The sequence below is a fragment of the Rhipicephalus sanguineus genome, chromosome 8 (assembly GCF_013339695.2).
Source record: "Rhipicephalus sanguineus isolate Rsan-2018 chromosome 8, BIME_Rsan_1.4, whole genome shotgun sequence".
Classification (NCBI taxonomy): domain Eukaryota; kingdom Metazoa; phylum Arthropoda; class Arachnida; order Ixodida; family Ixodidae; genus Rhipicephalus; species Rhipicephalus sanguineus.
Genome location: NC_051183.1, coordinates 150115322 through 150135713, shown reverse-complemented (window position 1 = coordinate 150135713; position 20392 = coordinate 150115322). Strand labels below are relative to the sequence as shown.

The 20392-nt window shown below is 48.3% G+C and overlaps 1 protein-coding gene across 1 annotated transcript in view; it reads right to left on the bottom strand.

Moving 5' to 3' along the window:
- The window catches only part of LOC119403587 (uncharacterized), a 72550-nt gene extending 54471 nt beyond the window's left edge, over positions 1 to 18079 (bottom strand). Inside the window, exons 1-5 of the mRNA XM_049418365.1 lie at positions 18032 to 18079; positions 17273 to 17509; positions 12513 to 12761; positions 11760 to 12077; positions 885 to 1085 (exon numbers count right to left, since the gene is read on the bottom strand). Coding sequence (XP_049274322.1) covers positions 885 to 1085; positions 11760 to 12077; positions 12513 to 12761; positions 17273 to 17509; positions 18032 to 18079 — 1053 coding nt within the window. The remainder of the gene's footprint in view (positions 1 to 884; positions 1086 to 11759; positions 12078 to 12512; positions 12762 to 17272; positions 17510 to 18031) is intronic.
- Between the last annotated feature and the right edge of the window lie 2313 nt (positions 18080 to 20392).

The window sequence follows — 20392 nt, the reverse complement described above, 5'->3', positions numbered from 1 at the left end:
AATATCTAGGTTTTCAATTGATGAGCGCGACAATTTTGAAAGTTCTCGGAATTTCAACCAGTCAGCATCCTGCTCTCTAAACCTGATAGCGTTTACTATGAGATTTGTGTTTCCTGTGTGTTTCAAACAAACAGGAAAGTGATCACTTCCGTAGAGGTTTCGAATAGCAGCCCACTCGGTGGTTGCCAAGAGTGAGGGAGAGCCGATTGCAAGATCTATGGCTGTGTATGAGTTGTGCGCTACATTAAAGTACGTTGGCTCTTTTTTATTATATATACAGGAACCAGAGGACAGGAGGTAGTTTTCGATTAACGAACCTCGGGAATCAGTTCGTCTACATCCCCATAGAGGATGGTGCGCATTAAAATCTCCAACCAACAGCAATGGATGCGGAAGCTGGTCGATGAGTTTTTCAAATTCCTCAACAGAGAGGTGGTAGTCCGGGGGGATATATAGCGAGCACACAGTTATTATTCGACCAAAAATTAGGGTTCGTATTGCAACTGCCTCTAAATCAGTAAGTATATTGAGGTTTTGACACGGCACTGCTTTCTGCACCACGATAGCGACACCGCCAGACGAATGGGCAGTGCCTTGCCTGTTCTTTCGGTATACCACATATCTTTTCAGAAAGTTTGTGTGTGTTGGGTTTAAGTGCGTTTCCTGCAAGCAAAGTATGTTGGGTTGATGTTCGGCAAGTATTTCATAGATGTCGTCTAGGTTCTTAAGTAGTCCTCGGCAGTTCCAGTGAATGATAGTCTCGGCAGCCATTTTTTTTCGGTGAGGAGAGGAGAGCGACTTATTCAGACCTCACCGCCTTTGTGAGGCGGCTGGACTGGAGGATGTTTCTTTCCTTTGAGGCGGTCTAATGAGCTCCGCCTCACTTTGGGGGATGCCGTCAGCGTCAGAGATGCTGAGGATCCAGGTGTCACCTCCATTGCTTCCGGTGGAGACGCGGAGGCTGATGGAGGTTTGTCAAGAGGGACAGGATCCCTTTCATTTGTGGGTGTCGTCCCTGAGGTCTGTGAGAAATTGACCTCCGGGACTTTGAAGGTTGGTGCAGCCGGGGGCTGCTTGGTGGGGGGCTGTGATGGGCACGCATCAGCAAAGCTGTACTGTGTGGCCACCGTAACTAGACGCCGCCCGGCCCCCCGGCGCGCTGCGTCAGCGTACGATCTTCCGGAGAGAAGAGACAGCTTCTTCCGGGCTTCAGAAAATGTGATGTTTTCTGTCACTTTCAACTGTATTATTTGTTTTTCCCGTTTGAACATCTCACATGTCCGAGAATACGCGGTATGGGACCCGTGACAGTTAGGGCACTCAGCATGTGTAGTTGTTGTTGAGTTGAGTTTTATGGCGCAAGAGCGACTAAGGCTATGCTGCGCCAGACACATGGTGGGGAGAGAACAAAAACACTATAGTGAACAACACTATGGCCCTGACTATGAAATGTGTGCTAGGCGGTGACACATGGGATATAATGAATGGTGTAGTCTGGCTGTAGAGAGGCCTAAGAGACCTAGTTGCGTAAGAGCGTAAGATATATATATACATATATATATACATATATATATACATATATATATATATATATATATATATATATATATATATATATATATATATATACATATATATACATATATACATATATATATACATATATATATACTCTAAAATTGTGAACCTGATGCGTGGGGTGGTCAATGTGTATGGATGCTGCGCGTGACTATCTTGTTAAAACCGTGAAGGAGTTCACCTAGCACTACTGCCCTGCCAGCGCCCTTATACCCAAGGGCCGGGAGGCAAGTGCCTTAGTTTAAATTCCTGCTGCAGCAAGGGTCTCTCCGGAGAGGCCGTGCTACAGTTCGCATGAGTTTTGCTGGTCTGGTAGAGGTGGCATAGTTTGTGGTAATTAAAGTTTATTTAGCAATTTTGCTTCATCTAAAAAGCTGAATACATTAGCCAGGGGTATTAACGGGTCATCTCCTAAGATTAACATTGGATGAAATGGAATTTTCAACTTATAAAAGATTTGAAAATGTTTTCGTCTTAACGGTTCCGTATGTGGGCATGCTATTAAAATGTGTACAACTGTTAGTTGTTCATTGCATTTATCACATGCTGCTGGTTCGTTATCTGCCAGTAGATAATTATGTGTGACGTGTGTATGGCCTATTCGAAGTCGGCACAGTACTACTTCGATAAAACGCTCTTGATGAAAGCAAGTCTTCCACTCATCAAGGACAGGTTTTATTAGGCGAAGTTTGTTGTTTTGTTGCGATTTCCATTCTTGCTGCCAATGAGAGGTGATGGCCCGGCGAACTGCTTTAATTCCATCCCTAACTGGTACATTGATTTTTGAAACACGTAGCTCTTTTGCCGTTGCTGCGAGTTGGTCCGCCCTTTCATTGCCTGGGATCCCAACGTGACTCGGGACCCAACAGAAGTGTATGGTATGGTCGTCGGTGAGATGATGATGATGATATGTGGTGTTTAATGGCGCAAGGGCCAATTGATGGCCAAAGAGCGCCAGTTCATGAGACAAAGGATGTGAGCAATGGTTGCGGTAAGTAGCTGTAAAGGGGCCTTAAAATTCCTCGCGCTAAAGGCGGGTAAAACATATATATATATTAAAATCATGAGAGTGACGTGAAATATGTGCAGTGGAATTAATGACAAGTGGTCGCAAGAATAAAACTATGAAGATATGACATCAGCACCACTGCCTCGTCAATGCCCTTGAGTCCAAGGGCCGCGAGGCAAGTGCTATCTTTAACGTATTCACCGCAGCAGCGACCTCTGTTTAGAGGCCGTGCTACGGATCACCTTGATATATGACATGAAAACTCTGTACATCGTTTAAAAATGCAGACAATGACTGGTATGTAAAAAGCGGGTCCCTACCTATGAACATTGAAGGATGAAGTGGAAATTGCTGTTGGTAGGGAAATGAAAAGTGCTTTTTTCTGATAGCGTCGAGTTCCTTGCACTGGATAAGGATGTGAAGGACAGTGAGTGGCTGGCCACATCTATCACACAAAGGTGGCTCGCCACCGGACAGAAGGTGTGTGTGTGTACTGTATGTGTGACCAATCCTAAGTCTGCAGAGTGTAACTTCTGTGTGGCGTGATTTCGATACTGGCGGCCAATTACCCAGATGCGGTTTGACAACGTGTAGCTTATTTCGTGTATGCGTATCCCATGTGGTCTGCCAAAAGGCTCTGAGCTTTCTTTTCAGGAAGTGTTTTAGGTCTAATGGGGGAATAGCTAAGGATGTATTGTGACTGTTTTCGTGAGCAGATGCTGCTAGCTGGTCCGCTAACACGTTGCCTTGAATCTCGCGGTGCCCTGGCACCCAGCACACTACGACATGTTGTTCAAGCGCGTAGATCGTGCTTAAAAGAGAATACAGCGAGACAAAGATGGGGTTTTTGTGTGTTTTCAGAGTTTTTAAAGCTTTTACCACGCTTAGAGAATCTGTGTAAATAACTGCCTTTTGTAGTTTTAATTGATGAATGTGTTTAACGGCCGCAAGTATCGCGTAAGCTTCTGCCGTGAAGATACTTGATTCAGGGTGTAGAATACCGGAATCCATAAAGGATGGCCCAACGGCTGCGTAAGACACAGAAGTATCGGACTTTGAGGCGTCTGTAAAGAATTCTGCACAAGTGTATTTGTGTTGTAGTTCAAGGAAGTATGTACGGATATGTGCAATAGGCGCGTGTTTCGTTACTTCCATGAAGGAAAGATCGCAGTCTATAAGCTGCCACCGCCACGGCGGTAGTTGTGCAGCGGGAGCCAATAGACAGTGTTCGAAAAGTGGCACACTCGTTTCCTCAGCTAAGCCCCTCACACGAAGTGAGTAGGGCTGTCGCACCGAGGGACGGTGGTCGAAAAGGGCAGAACTGGATAAATCATTTATTGTAGGGTGTGAGGGGTGTTCCTTGTCTGCGTTCACTTTGAGATAGTATAGAAACGACATGTAGGATCGCTGCAGGTGGAGCGACCACTCGTTCGATTCGACGTAGAGGCTTTCCACTGGGCTGGTGCGAAAAGCACCCGTAGAAAGACGAATACCCGAGTGGTGGACAGGGTCAAGCATCTTCAGCGCGCTTGGTGTCGCAGACTGATATATTATCGCCCCATAATCTAGGCGCGTGCGTATGAGGCTTTTATAAAGATTCATCAGACACTTCTTGTCACTACCCCACGTAGTGCGTGACAATACCTTTAAAATATTCATGGTTTTAAGCACTTGTTCTTTATATACTTTATGTGTGATATGAAGTTTAGTTTCGTGTCTAGAATTACGCCGAGGAATTTATACTCCGTTTTCACAGGTAGCCGCTGACCATGCAGCTCAATGTCCGGATCGGGATGGAGGCCTCTCTTTCTTGAGAATAATACGCAAGTACTTTTTTGCGGGTTAAGGCTGAACCCGTTCTCGTCTGCCCATTTGGTTACCTTGTTCAAACCAAGTTGCACCTGCCGCTCGCACATTGAAAGGTTGCAAGATTTAAAACCGATCTGCACATCGTCCACATAAGTGCAATAAAACATATTCCGTGGAATACACAGACGTAGGGAATTCATTTTTATAATAAACAGTGTGCAACTCAGGACACCACCTTGCGGCACTCCAGTTTCCTGGACAAATATTCGGGACAAGACATTACCCACTCGAACACGGAACGTGCGATTGGACAAATAGCTTTCGATTATGGTCAACATCTTTCCTCGAACACCTAAGTGGGATAGGTCTCTTAATATTCCAAAGCGCCATGTGGTGTCGTAGGCCTTTTCCATATCGAGGAACACCGAAAGGAAGAATTGCTTGTGAACAAAAGCGTCGCGAATTTGTGCCTCGATACGGATAAGGTGGTCAGAGGTAGATCTACCCTCTCGAAAACCGCACTGGTATGGGTCAAGTAATTTGTTTGCTTCGAGGAAATGTATAAGTCGGCGGTTTATCATCTTTTCAAAAAGTTTACACAGGCAGCTTGTCAGTGCAATGGGCCTGTAGCTCGCAACGGAGGATGGGTCCTTGCCCTGTTTTAAAATAGGAATAATAATGGCTTCTTTCCAGGCCGAGGGGATCTCACCGGAAAACCAAACAGCATTATATAGGGAAAGGAGGGTTTTTTGTGTTTCGGATGGCAGGTGTTTCAACATTTCATATACAACACGGTCGGAGCCTGGGGCGGAATTATTGCAGCAATTAAGCGATGCTTGTAGCTCAGCAATGCAGAAAGGTTCATTGTATGCTTCGTGTTTTGTAGACTTGCGCTCTAGTTTCTGTTTTTCGATTCTTGTTTTGTATCTTTGGAAAGCTTCACTATAGTGCGACGAGCTCGACACCTGTTCGAAGTGTGAACCTAGGAAGTTCGCCTGGTCTTCCAAGCTGTCGCCTTGTGTGTTTACTAGAGGAAGTGAATGTGCTTGTCTGCCTGCTACCCTGCTAACCATGTTCCAGACTTTGGCCTCCTGTGTATATGAATTAATGCCCGATAAAAACTTCTGCCAACTTTCCCTTCTTGCCTGTCGGCGCGTTCTCCTGCCTTGGGACTTTATATTCTTAAAACTGTCCAGATTCTCGGCTGTGGGAGATTCCCGAAGCAGCCTCCATGCTTTATTTTGCTTTTTGCGCGCATTTCTACACTCAGTGTTCCACCACGGCACACGTCTTTTCCCGGGCAGTCCAGATGTTTGTGGGATGCACTTATTTGCTACATCAATCAAAAAAGCAGTAAAGTATTCTACAGCTTCATCCACGCTTAAAGCACACATGTCGGTCCAACTTAAGATAGCCATTTTATGAAACTGTTCCCAATCTGCTTTGTCGATTTGCCATTTGGGAACCTGTGGAGGACATTCATTCGCTATCGGTGTGCTCAGAACTATTGGAAAGTGGTCGCTTCCATAAGGGTTATTAACGACTTTCCATTTGAGTAGAGGTACAAGTGATGGAGATGTGATGCTGAGGTCTATAGACGAGTACGTATTGTTGGCAAGGCTATAATATGTTGGCTCTTTTTTATTCAAGAGACATGCGCCGGAAGAGAAGAGGAACTGTTCAATTAGACGACCTCGAGCATCGTACCGAGAGTCACCCCATAGACCACTATGTGCATTAAAGTCCCCAAGGACCAGATACGGTTCCGGAAGTTCATCCATTAAGGACTGGAATTCATGTTTATTCAGTGGGTGATGCGGAGGTATATAAATAGAGCAAATGGTGACGAGTTTGTTCAGAAGAACCACTCGAACAGCCACTGCCTCAAGGGACGTTTGGAGTGGTAAGTGTGTGCACGCTACTCCTGGATTAACGATCACTGCTACACCACCGGATGACGCGATGGCATCATCCCGGTCCTTTCGGAAAATAATGTAACTGCGTAGAAAGTTAGTGTATTTGGATTTTAAGTGTGTTTCTTGTACACACAGCACTTTTGGTGTATGTTTGTGTAAAATTTCTTGGATATCGTCGAGGTTTCTCAGCAGTCCTCTGACGTTCCATTGTATAATTTGGGTTTCCATATTGGAAGCAAAGTGGTGCTGTGTGTACGAAAAGAAGTGGCTGTGGTTTCAGTGGCAAGTTGGAGCTCAAGTAACAGGACCGTCCTCGGGCCCCGTTATCGGCTTTTTCGTTTTCTTTGCGCGCTCCAAGGAGCTACGCCGTTCTTTCGGTACCAGGGGTACCGGAGTTGTGTCCATTGCCTCGTTTGAGACACTGGACGCCCGCGTGTGCGAGCTGGTTGTTCGTTTTTCCGACCTCGCCTGGCGAGGCGTGGTCGTTTGACCCGACGACCCTGGAGTCGCCTGGATCAGTGGCTTGGTAGGTGGAGCAGTCTTGACTGCTGCCACCACGGGGACAGGCGGGGCAGCCTTGGCTACTCCTACCGCGGGGGCGGGTGGCCGTCGCCCCAGCACACTGTGCGTGGCATGGGCGACTGCCTGTGGCCGTTGTAGTGCTGCCCCCTGTTGCACTACATCGGCAAATGATGGTTTGTGAGGAAAAGCTCGTTAAACACGTTGTCGCGCTTCCCGGAAGCTTATATTCTCTGTCACCTTGATTGTGAGGACTTCTTTTTCTCTCTTCCACGCTGCGCATGTTCTGGAGTATGCGGGGTGGGCGCCATCGCAGTTCGCACAATGGGCCTCCGATTCAGTCTTGCAGTCATCGGTTGAGTGTCCTGTAGTGGCGCACTTTGCGCAAGTGAGCTGCCCTCGGCAGCTTTGGGACGCGTGGCCAAATCTCTGGCACTTAAAACAGCGCCGGGGATTTGGGATATATGCTCTCACACGTAGTTTTAGATAGCCTGTCGCGACTGTTTCTGGGAGTGTACTCGAGCCAAATGTGAGAATTAGATGTCTGGTAGGAAGTTCCTTGTCGTTGCGCCTGATTTTGATACGCTGCACATGTAAAACATTTTCATTTTTCCACCCATCAAGCAGTTCTTCGTTTGTGAGATCCACGAGGTCGTCGTCTGAGACTACACCTTTCACTGTGTTCATGGTTCGATGCGGTGTAACGGATATGGGCCAATCCCCAAACACTACTAGGTTGTTGAGTTTCTGGCACTGTGATCTGTCTTTAACTTCGATTAATAGATCCCCGCTTGCCATTTTGGTGGCTTTGTAACCACTGCCAATGGCGTCAGTTAGGCATCTGGAGACCAAGAACGGTGAGATGTTGGTGGCTTTCTTTTCGGTGCTTTCGCAGTGAATGACGTGGTATTTGGGGAAGTTGTCTTTCTTTTCCACGAGGGAATCTCGGCTTACATCGGTGCGCCACCTTTTCGGGGGGCGATCAATGGAGAAAGGGTTTGGTGATCCCATGAGAAGAGGTTGTTGTTCGGCAGCCATGCCAGCCGCCCACCATCGAGCCCAACGAGGGGACGCAGCGAGACACGGAAGGAAACGCGGACGTCAGCTGTACATGGCCACTATAACCAAATATGGTTTACCCTAGGTTGGATAACCACACAAGGTTAACCCTTGCCGCCAGGAAAAGTGAAATAAAGGAAGAGAGGAGTAGACAGGAAAGATCAAAAAAATAAGAGAGAAAGACGAAGACGTGAGTAGAGAGAGAGAGATAGGAAAAGGCGACTGCCGATTTCCCCTGGGTGGGTCAGCCCAGGGGTGCCGTCTACGTGAAGCCGGGGCCAAAGGGGTGTGTTGCCTCTGCCGGGGGGCCTTAAAGGTCCAATCACCCGGCGTCGGCTCAACCCCCAGGATCCCCTTTTCCCCGGACACGGCAAAGCCACGCACGGCTAGGCGTGGGAGGGGTCGAAACCCCCCGTTAGCTCGGGTCCGTGGTGTCGCTACGCACCAAACGCCTGCTTGCGCAGACGCCCCTGCGGGGGTCGGTGAGATGAGATAACATGTTTAAAATATCACCAATAAAGGGCTCATACTGAGATATTGAATTTAAGGCTCTGAGAGCACTTAAAGAGTCTGTAAAAATGACTGCTTTCTTGTGTTTTGAGCTTATGATATTCCGTACTGCCATCCATAAGGCATGGCACTCTGCGGTGTAGATGGAGACAAAATGTGGTAGCCTTGCTACCTGCTCGCATGTTCCTCCTATCACGCTGCTTCCAACATACGCAGACGTCTTCGAACCATCAGTATAAAATTCTTTGTAAGTGTGGTACTTTTCTTGTAGCGTGCGGAATTCCTGCAGTATATGTTCACGTGGGGTATGTTGTTTTTTAAGATGTGTTAGTGAGAAATCAAGATATTTGGAGAAGTCACTCCAGGGAGCTAATCTGGCTGGTCTTCTTGCGACGGAGAGAGCTTCATCAGGAACATTCAGGGCGCGAAGTTTTTCTTCAAATCTAAGTGCTAGTGGTCTAATGGCGTTTGGCTTGTTTATGTAGTGTAGTCGTTGGTCAGAGCGTGTGATAATGTTGTAACATATATGGTCTGGTGAAGAACGAACTTTGAGGGCGTATGTAAACATCAGTTGCGTTCTTCTGTATTCCAACGACGGTTCGTTGCTTTCGCAGTACAAGCTGGGAATGGGCGAGGTCCGGTAGGCACCTGTTGCTAAGCGTAGCCCTTTGTTGTGGACAGGATCTAGGCGCTTGAGGTACGAGCCTCTTGCTGAGCCATAGATAATACTACCGTAGTCTAGTTTACTACGTATCAACGAGCGATAGATGTGTAGGAGGCATTTCCGGTTGGAACCCCAGCGCTTCCGAGACAAGACTTTGAGGACATTGAGGGCCTTATTGGCTTTAACTTTCAGATTATTAATGTGTGAGAGAAAGTTAAGCTTCTTATCGAATACGACCCCCAGAAACTTTTGTTCCTGTTTTACTGGCAATGATGTTTCGTTTAATTTAAGGACGGGATCTGGTTGCAAGCCTCGTTTGTGAGAGAATACCACGGCGACAGTCTTTTCTTCTGAAAAGCGGAAGCCGTTTTTGTTAGCCCATTGGATTAGCCTGTTTAGTGCGATTTGAGTCTGCCGTTCGCACGTCGCCATGTTAGCTGACCTGCATGCTATTTGGAGGTCATCAACATAAAGTGAGTGCATAAGAGTGGAGGGTATGACCTGGTTGACAGAGTTCATTTTGACGACAAAGAGGGTTGTGCTTAAGACACAGCCCTGAGGCACACCGTTTTCTTGAGTAAATGGACGTGAAAGCGTTGAGCCTAAACGAACTTGAAACGTTCGGTCTGATAGAAAGTCGGACAAGCAGTTGAGCATCCTTCCGCGGATTCCTAGATCCGCCAGGTCTCGTAAGATTCCATACTTCCAAGTTGTGTCATATGCCTTTTCAAGATCGAAAAATACAGCTAGGCAGTGCTGCTTGTACAAAAAGGCTTCTCTTACAATGTCTTCAAGGCGGACGAGGTGGTCGGTAGTCGAACATCCTTTCTTGTAACCACACTGATGGACATTTAATAAGCTATCGGTTTCGAGGACGTATGTTAGCCAAACGTTAATGATGCTCTCGTAGGATTTTGCTATGCAACTTGTGAGTGCTATGGGCCTGTAGCTGGTTGGTAGTGTAGGATCTTTTCCAGCTTTCAGAAATGGAATGATAATAGCTTTTTTCCAATTTTTTGGCATTCTTCCAGTCTCCCAGATAGCGTTGAAGAAGTACAACAGTGTCTTCACCGCTTCCTGGGACAAATGAGCGAGCATTTGGTAATGTATTCTGTCTGGACCAGGTGCTGTTTTCTTGCCCTGAGAAAGTACACTGTTCGTTTCCTGAAGGGTTAAGGGGGCGTTGTATGATTTGTCCTTAAAACCTGTTGTGGGAAGTTTTTGCTTTTCCATAGACTGTTTATGTTTTAGGAAGGCTGTCGAATAGTTGGCTGAGCTCGAAATAGTGCAAAAGTGCTGCGCCAATAGGTCTGCCTGTTCTTCTAAAGTTGTCTGGATGCTCGGAGTTGACAGAATGGGGATGGTATATGAACTATAGTTGCCGTTAAACTTGTGCACCTCATCCCACATTCTTTTAGATGTGATGGAGCTGTTTATAGATGAGACGTATTTTTTCCAGGATACTTTTTCAGCCTGCCTGCGGATAAATCTGGCCTTTGCCCTTGCCTTTTTAAATGATAGGAGGTTGTCTTGTGTAGGGTATCTACGAAAAGTACCCCAGGCTTTGTTTTGCACTTTCTTAGCCTGTGTGCACTCCTTTGTCCACCAGGGTTTAAGTTTTTTATTTAAGACGCCGGAGGATTGTGGGATAGTTTGTTCGGCTGCTGCGAGTATGCAGGTGGTGATTGTCTCATTCATCTCATCTATGCTTAACCCGTGAAGCACCTCTATTTCTAGGGCTGCTTTTTCTGTGAATAGTGCCCAGTCTGCCAGATGTAGTTTCCACCGAGGTGGTCTAGATGTGGTAGTAGGGAGAGTTTGCGTTAATTTTATGATAGCGGGCATGTGGTCACTGCCGTAAACATTATCGATTACGCTCCATTTACAGTCACAAAATAAAGACGGCGAGCACAGTGCTATATCCAAGCAACTCGTAGCTCCTGTGCTTGGGGAGCAGTAGGTGACGCTACCAGTATTTAAAAGACATATGTCATTGCTGAGGATAAAATCTTCGAGGATTTGTCCTCTGATGTCGGTTGCACTGCTTCCCCAGAGCGTTCCGTGCGAATTAAAATCCCCTGCTATAACAAATGGTTCAGGCAGTTGGTCTAGAATGTGCTCTAAATCCTTAACAGTAAAATGCGTATGTGGAGGAATGTAAACGGAACATATGGTGACAGTTTTGTGAGCTAAAATAGTGACAGCCACGACCTCAATGTGACTGTTGACTGTGACCTCTCGTGCTGCAATACCACTTTTGACAATGACTGCCACACCGCCAGACAACCGGCTAGCGTGAACGCGGTCGCGCCGCACTACAGTGAAAGTTTTAAGAAAGTTTGTGTGTTTTTCTCCCAGGTTCGTCTCCTGCAAACACATGGCCATTGGAGAAAATCTATTTAGCAAATCTTTTACGTCACCTATGTTATGGAGGAGTCCCCTACAATTCCAATGCATAATAAAAGCCATCTTGAAAATAAGAGTTGACAAAAAAGGAAGTTAGAAGCGAATGAAAGATGCGGAAGCTTGAGGTGACATGTCTGAAGATATTCTGGTTGTAACGAAAGGAACCATAACCTTTGAGGTTATGGAGAAGCAAATTCGTTTATTTTACAGGGCCTTTTTGAGGCCCTGTAATTAGGGTTTTCTCTTTTTTGGAGCGGTCGAGCGAGGCTCGCCGCTCCTTAGACATTGCCTGTAGCGACTGGCTTGCGGTGGTGTCCATTGCCTCCGAGGAGGCGTCGGACAGTCGCTCTAACGAGCGATCCGTGCGCCTTCTGGGCTTCGTCTCAGAGGACGAAGCCTTCGGCGCAACTGTAGCCGAGGTCGACGAGGCCCCCACCGTCTGCTCTCTGCACTGGCTCATGCCAGTGCATGTCGAGGCCTCTAGCGGGGCCGTGTTGAGTGGGGCCAGGGCAGCCTTGGCTGCTCCCGCCCTGGGGGCGAGTGACGGTCGCTCCCGCACGCTGCACGTACCTTGGGCGGCCGCCTGATGCCGTCGCGGTGCTGCCCCCTGTTGCACCACTTCGGCAAAAGATTTCCTTGGGAAGTAGGAAGAGACACGATGCCTAGCTTCTCGGAAACTGATGTTGTGTTTGACTTTAATAGTGATAATTTCTTTTTCTTTTTTCCATGCTGTGCATGATCGGGAATACGCCGGGTGTTCCCCATCGCAGTTAGCGCAGTGGAATTCGGCTTTGCAGTCATCGTCTGTGGAGTGTCCCGTGGTACCACATCGTGCACAGGTAAGTTGCCCACGGCAACTCTGTGAAGCATGTCCGAATCTTTGGCACTTGAAGCAGCGCCGTGGATTCGGAATGTAGGGTCTGACAGGGAGTTTGAGATAGCCGGTTACTATTTCTTCTGGTAGTGTGCAAGAGCCGAAGGTGACTATTATGTGCTTGGTAGGAGTTTCTTTGTTTTCTCTTCGGATTTTGATGCGCTGTACTTGTATGACATTCTCGTCTTTCCAGCCCGCCAAGAGGTCACTGTCGGTGAGATCCATTAGGTCGTCGTCCGAGACGACACCTTTCACTGTGTTCATGGTTCTGTGGGCGGTGACGGTGATGGGTTTGTCCCCAAACGCTACAAGTTTTGTCAGTTTTTGGAATAGCGACTTGTCTTTTACCTCGACTAGAAGGTCCCCACTTGCCATCTTGGTGGCCTTGTAGCCACTTCCGATGGTGTCAGTGAGGCACTTCGAAACAAGAAACGGTGAAATGTTTCGCGCTTTCTTCTCTGTGCTTTCGCAGTGTATGACATGGTACTTTGGAAAGGAGTCTTCTTTCTTCGAAAGGAAGTGAACGGTTGCATCGTTGCGCCCCCTTTTATGGGGACGATCTGCTGAGAAAGTGCTAGGTGAGCCCATGAATGAGTTGTATGTTCGGTAACAATGCCAGCCACCCACCATCGAGCCCAACGAGGGGACACGACAGAGGCTGTGGTGTAGCACGCCCTGCCCTGCCAGCTGTACATATTACTACAACCGAATATGGTAACCCAAGGTTGGAGGACCACACAGGGTTAACCCTCGCCGCCAGGAAGAATCAGAAGTAACCAGAAAAGAGAAGTAGACAGGAAAGAATAAATGTGGCAGAGAAAGACGAAGAAGAGGGCAGAGAGAGACAGGAAAAGGCGACTGCCGATTTCCCCTGGGTGGGTCAGCCCAGGGGTGCCGTCTACGTGAAGCCGGGGCCAAAGGGGTGTGTTGCCTCTGCCGGGGGGCCTTAAAGGTCCAATCACCCGGCGTCGGCTCAACCCCCAGGTTCCCCTTTTCCCCGGACACGGCAAAGCCACGCACGGCGAGACGTGGGAAGGGGTCGAAACCCCCCCGTTAGCTCGGGTCCGTGGTGTCGCTACACACCAAACGCCTGCTTGCGCAGACGCCCCTGCGGGGTCAGCATGTGTAGTTGTACAGTTCTCGGTAGGGTGCTCGTGGGCACCACACTTCCCGCATGTGAGTTTTCCACGACATGTGTTAGAACCGTGTGCATACTTTTGGCACTTGAAGCACCTTCTAGGGTTCAGTATATAGGGGCGGACTTTACAGTGAATGAACGCCGCTTTCACTGATTCGGGCAGGGTGGAGCGATTAAACGTCAAGATGATGTGGGGCGTCACCACCTCTTCACCATTCCGCCTGATGGTGATCCGACGGATGGCGACTACACCTTGCTCTCGGAAGCCTTCGAGGAGGTCAGTTTCGGTCTCTCGCATTAGGTCACGTTGTGAAATGACGCCTTGGACAGAGGACAGAGTTCAGGCTGCGGTGAGGGGTGATGGACACATTTAAGTGAGCAAACTGCTTCTGTTTCAGGAGGGTTTCTGAGTGCTCTTTCTGGGTCACTTCAACAAGATCACCAGATGAGAGTTTCTTAGCGCCATACTTTTTGCCTACCAAGTTTTCCAGGGTTCTCGCGATCAGGAAAACAGAAAACAGACAGTGCCGCAACCGAGTCCTTATCTGCAAGAGAGTGTATGATCAGGAAGCGGGGAAAGTGGTCACAATCAGTTCGGGTTCTTTTGGAGCTTTCATCGGTGCGGTTCCTTTTCAAGGACCGATCGTTGGAAGGGGGGAAATATTTTGCCATGTGGAGCGTTAGATGTTCGGCGGCGATGGTGGCCACCCACCACCGAGCCCAACAAGGGGACGCTACAAGGTAAAACACTTGGAGTCGCCAGCGATACATCGCCGCTATAACCAAATATAACTACCCAAGGTTGGGCAACTACACAAGGTTAACCCTTGCCGCCATGAAGAACGGAAGTAAAAAGAAGTGAGGAGGAGACAGGAAAGGCTAAAAGTGAGAGAGATAGACGAAGACATGGGAGAGAGAGAGATAGGAAGAGGCGACTGCCGATTTCCCCTGGGTGGGTCAGCCCAGGGGTGCCGTCTACGCGAAGCCGGGGCCAAAGGGGTGTGTTGCCTCAGCCGGGGGGCCTTAAAGGTCCAATCACCCGGCGTCGGCTCAACCCCCAGGATCCCCTTTTCCCCGGACACGGCAATGCCACGCACGGCTAGGCGTGGGAGGGGGTGAACCCCCCCCCGTTAGCTCGGGTCCGTGGTGTCGCTACACACCAAACGCCTGCTTGCGCAGACGCCCCTGCGGGGTACACTATAGTCGTGCCTCGGTGGAGCGAGACAGAGGCCAGCGGGACGTGGAACGCGTGCGTGCGGTCGCGGATTGAGCTACGAACCTCTGCCACCCGTGTGGCTGAAGCGCAGTGTGGTATGCATGAGCACAGGCGTAGGTTTTAGTAATGCAGAACTATGATTGTTCTATCGATACTATCGATAGCTGAGTCACTATAGAATTATCGATGGTGAAAATACTATCGATTGCTCTATAGATAGCAAGTTCGGCGGTACTATCGATGAAAAAATAGTGGGGGTATAGCGTGAATGTTGCGTAATTGGGTTTTGCAGAAGCATCGCGCTGCCCGAGTGATGGATCCGCTGCTCGACGTTCACGAACGGTTGCTGCTTCTCGAGCACGACGTTCAGGATCTACAGCCCGTCGTTGCCGTTTCGCAGCTGCTTCTCGTTCCCCAAGTGAAGGGCCCGCAGCCCGTTGTTGCCGTCTCGCCGCAGCTTCTCGTGCACGAAGTTCCGGGCCCGCAGCTCGCTTCAAACGCTTGCGTTCAGCGTCGTATGCTCGTCTCTTCGCAGCCTTGTCTTCTGCGTTGCTTGCTGTTGTTGACCCCGACGACGGTGAGGGTGGAGTAACGTTGCCTTGAACGTGTGGTAAGACGCTGATTGAAGGTACTGTTGCTTCCATCGCATCTACTCGAGTCAAGCAAAGCGTCAAATCAAGCGAAAGCCAAGTAAAGACGCCCTTGACTGAATTCCGAACGCGCGCTCCGCCGTTTATATACACACCGCCCGCGTTCGACCGAGAGGAGGGAGGGAGGGAGAGGAGAGGCCTGCTGCCGGCACGAGACGAGCCTAGCATGCGAGGGAGGGAGAGGAGAGGCTTGCTGTCGGCACGAGACGAGCCAAGCATGCGCAGTGTGGGTGTGGACGGCGGCCGACGCCGCAGGTGCGAGTAAGAAATGCTCCGCATTTAATAAAATCAACAGCTTTGCAGCATAAATTTGGTACGCCGCGCGCGTGTTAGTACGTAGCGGACCCGGAGGAGCAGGCTGCAGGGCAAGAAAGTTCACATGTTTGCGTTCTTCCCCAGAGTGCTTTCCTGACACATTATCATAAAGTCAAACTATTAAGCTGTAACGGAACGGAAGCCATTACATGTGGTGTAACCACGCGGCTTCAAATTTATAATTCATTTTATGGTTTCAAAATAAAAAAGATGATCGATAACTAAATTTGGTAATTGTAAGGTGTAACTGGTTGTTTTTGAAGATAAATATATTGATGGACATAGTCCGCCATTTTCACTGCGGAAATAATTTATTTCTCTCACCAAAAATTGCTCATCAATTAAGCGATGCTGATAGTAGGCTTCCGCAAATATTTTGAGAATATGGCCAGCCAGCAACAGCATCGTTTTTCACACCACTATCGATACTATTCTCACGTTGTTTTGACGGTGAATGCTGCAGCAAGACTGGCAAATACGCAGCTCTTTATTTCGGCGAACTTGTGCCCAGAAAATCAAAACTCAATATACAAGCTATACACGCTGCACACTGATAGTGGCGAGAGCAGTCGTCTGCAGTCGAATAATCTGATAATCGGTGAAACACGTCGTCTTTTATGCATCACTCATCGAACCTTCCACTGTTATCGCAGGTGCTCGCGTAAGCTCTCGAACGAACTTGACTATTCGCGTCCGGCGCGTAAGTTTAAGAGAATGGTCTCAAACAATTACGAAGCCTCTCAAAAAATGTGGCGCGGTCTGCGTCAAACGTTGCTAACAGTCTTTGTGGGTGAAACCTGAATACATCAAAACAAAGTAATTAAAATGCGTGGCAGTAATATCGCTAGTAATATTACCGATGGTACTACCGATTTCACTATCGATAGTTTGTTGACACTATCGACAGTAAAATTGTCGAAGCTAGCGATAGTCAATTTACCGATAGTTCTGCATCACTAGCAGGTTACCTTGTTACTCTGGAGCGCACACCGTTCCGTTTCACTCCTTAATTCACGACGCTTTGAAGAAGTGCATATAGATTACCAGTGTTTATTATGTGCTTCTTGGTGTCGTCTGTCGCTTCTTGGTAATCGTCTGTGCGCAGGACATGTTCCTCGTCCTCCAGCAGACATTTCTCTCACCTTCTCGCAATCAGATTCATGCTCTTGTAACCGTTGATGTCCGTAAGGCATTCGATGGTGTTTGCCACGACCACATATTGGCTCAGCTCTCCTCCCTTTCATGTGGTTCCCGCATGTATTCTTACATTCGGTCCTTCCTTTCTAATCGAGTAGCTCGCTTTAGAGTCGATACTCATCTGTCCAGCCCGCACTTCCTCACCCGCGGCACTCCTGAAGGTGCCGTACTATCTCCTACCCTATTCAATATGGCTATGGCCCCTCTTGCCTCCCAACTATCCGAAATTGTTGACCTCCATCATATTTTTTATGCCGACTACATCACTCTCTGGTGTACGTCTGGATCTCCCGGACAAGTGCAGGATACTTTACAGCATGGCCTAGATCTTATCGCTTCCTTTCTTTCCACTACTGGCCTGTCTCCTGCTCCAGAGAAATCTGAGCTGCTTTTGCTCAATCGCTCCGCTTACCAGCGCTTCCACAATGATCTCATCTCCCTGCATCTTTCTGGCTCTGCCAATCCTACCGTTCAACAATGCAAAGTTCTTGGCTTCCCTTTGCATGCGGCCAAGAACGCGCAGGCCCTCCATCACGCTGTCAGGACCTGCCACTCGGTAACTCACCTCCTGCGACATGTCACTCGACAGTCGGGTCTCCACGAGGCTCACGCGTGCCGTGTTGCCCATGCGCTCGCCCTCAACAAGTTCCTGTATTTTATACCTTACGTTCAATTTACCCAAACCCAACACAACACAACAATTTACCCAAACACTCTCGAAAGAGCTCTGTTAGGCCTCTACAAGGCAGCTCTCAACCTCCCTATCACTACCTCTACCACTAAGCTCTTTGCCACTGGCCTCTTCCATCCACTACGTTCTCTTCTTTCTCTCCACCACGATTCTCAGATTGCGCGTCTTTCTCTTACCCGTCAGGGTCAATGGCTATTGGCCCAAGCGGGTATCCCTCACATTCCAGTTCCCATTGCCACCTTGCCTCATCCCGCGTGCACCCCTGCTCCCAACCTTCGTATCCTTCCTCTCCCGTCCAACATGTCCCCCGTTCTGCACGCCGGCCGTCGTCACGCGGCAGCGTAGCATCATTCCCCTCCTTTTTCTACACAGGGAGTCGCCTATACGGATGCCTCGTTCGTGGCTCCTCGGGGTTCATGCGGCTACGCTATCTACCATCCACACCTTTCGACACCTGTAACACACACCAGCGGGCCATACCTGCACCCACCCGATGTACTTTCGCTCGAGCTCCTTTCCATTGTCCATGCCTTACAATCATTTTCTGCCCTCCCCTCACTTCCCGAGTACACGATATACTCTGACTCTTACGCCGCCATCCGTAACATACAGAACCGCACATTACCCCCATACCTCCAACAGGAGGTTGAGCGAGCTGTCTATGCACTGCAACCTTACCCTATTATTCTACGCTGGGTTCCTGGGCACTCGGGGATTGACGGCAATGAGCTGGCTCACCGGCTCGCCCGTGATATTGTTACGGAAAATGACACCTGGTTGCAATATATTGCATCGGGCACCGTTCATTCCCTGGCCCACACCTTCGGAAGACAGTGGGAGCTCCGTCAAGAACGATGGGAAGATCTACCTGCGCCATACTATCAAGGAGGTATACCTACAGCTCCGACTCGACAAGCGTCCTTGCCCTCCTCCTCATCCATCGCTCACTCTACTAGAGGCTCGAATTCCACGGCACATCCAAATGAATTGCCTGATCACCCCCTCTCGCCTTTTTCTTTATAAATATAGATCGGACCCCTGCTGTCCCAATTGCCCATCTACATATGCAGACCTGCCACACTGCCTTTTCTACTGCCCAACTGCTCAGCAATCCAGCTCTTATCCTCCCCCTTTCCTTTCCATCATCACCTGACTCGACTGGATTGGCGCAGAAAGGGAAGAAGAACAGCGTCGACTGATCGCGCAGGCGGTCGAAATGCTCGGCCTATGAATTTGGCTGAATAAAAGTCTATTACTACTACTACTACTTGGTGTCACCTTTGCGCGGGATTCACGATGTGCTGTGTCCAGGTATATTTTAAAACCTTCAACTACCCAAACGATTAAAGCGTGATCATGGGCGTTAGTCGTCGCGATAGAGATGTGCCACTAGGGGTCAAAGTGGGTGTATCAACGTCAAACGGCGCTGTAGATGCCAAACACCAATAAATATTCTACAAGCTTTCATAAATCACTAGACAATGACCACTACTTTCGTGAAGGCACATTTCACTCTCGTGTTATGCCGATTCCTATGAAGGAGGGATCAGCCATGTTTATTTTCTTTAGTGCCTGATCGTGCCAGCAGTTTAGTTTTGCCTTTGTTTGGTCGCAACACAACCACAACCAATGAACAAGTGTGCGGCGTACCTTAGGAAGAAGCATCGTCCCTCGCTCCTGCTTAGGGTGTTTCCTCGCTGCTGCACTGGTGCGTTGATGAAGCGACCGTAATGTGGCCGATGTTCTCAACAGCTGCGTCAAGGCTAGGGACCCGTTATTGGAGCGCCACGCTTGTGTTACTGTGAAACATGTATTAAGTCCATAATAAAAAAAGGAAGACTAGAGCAGCTGCTGCGCACTCTCTGATATAAGCTTTGCACGCGACATCGCTCAATACCGTTAGGCGTTCGTTCCATTTCAGCATGGCATCCCCACGTACAGAGAAATTCAAACGTCCCTTAGTTGCCTTTGGAAGAGTTGCTATCGCGGTGGTAATACATTATTACCGCCAAAAAAGCAAGAATTCGTACCATCAATGAGCCAGGCAGATATTTTTCATGCGAATATTTTTTCTGGTGTGGTTGCGTTAAGAATTTCGATAGAAGAATTTATATAAAATTGGATATTTTTTATAATAGACCCAACTCACACAAGCTTGGTCAGCATGGATGGATTAACTGAGAAGCTGGCCAGTATTCTAGTATTTGCATTCGGCGAATTTGCAGGTAGTTGGTAAAAGATATCTATAAATAATTATTGCCACTAAGGTCATGTACCCCCCGAGGCAACAGCAGCAGCAGCCACTCTAGAAGCAAAAAAAATATTTCATATTTACACAGAGCAAATATTTTATTACGTACTAACAGCATGTCTGTTTTATTTTCGCGTATATACAATACCACGCCTCTGCGGCGTGCATAGATGAAATGGAGTGAGGTAAAGTGGCTGGTTTACCCTACAGGATGTGCTGTTTTCAGTGCCAGAGCTCTACGCACACCAGTCCACAATACGCACGTTTCCTTGAATTCGGCGAATAGTGGCTAACTCTATGTGGTGTGGTAGTGTTTCATGGCGCAAGGGATATGCGTGGCCACAGAGCACCATGACTGTCTCACGATGGCTGTGACCCGCGACATTGGACAAAAATTTATTTTGGTTGTATCGAGGCCACAAACATGGTCAAACGAATGAGTAAAATACACATAGAGATAAAAAGAATAACCATGAAAATTGGGGTGAACTATGGATCTAAATGCATTCAAAGCTGATCATAAAATAACAGTCAACTCATGTTTACCTCGCGCTAATACCTCACTATGGCCCTATAACCCAAGGACTGAG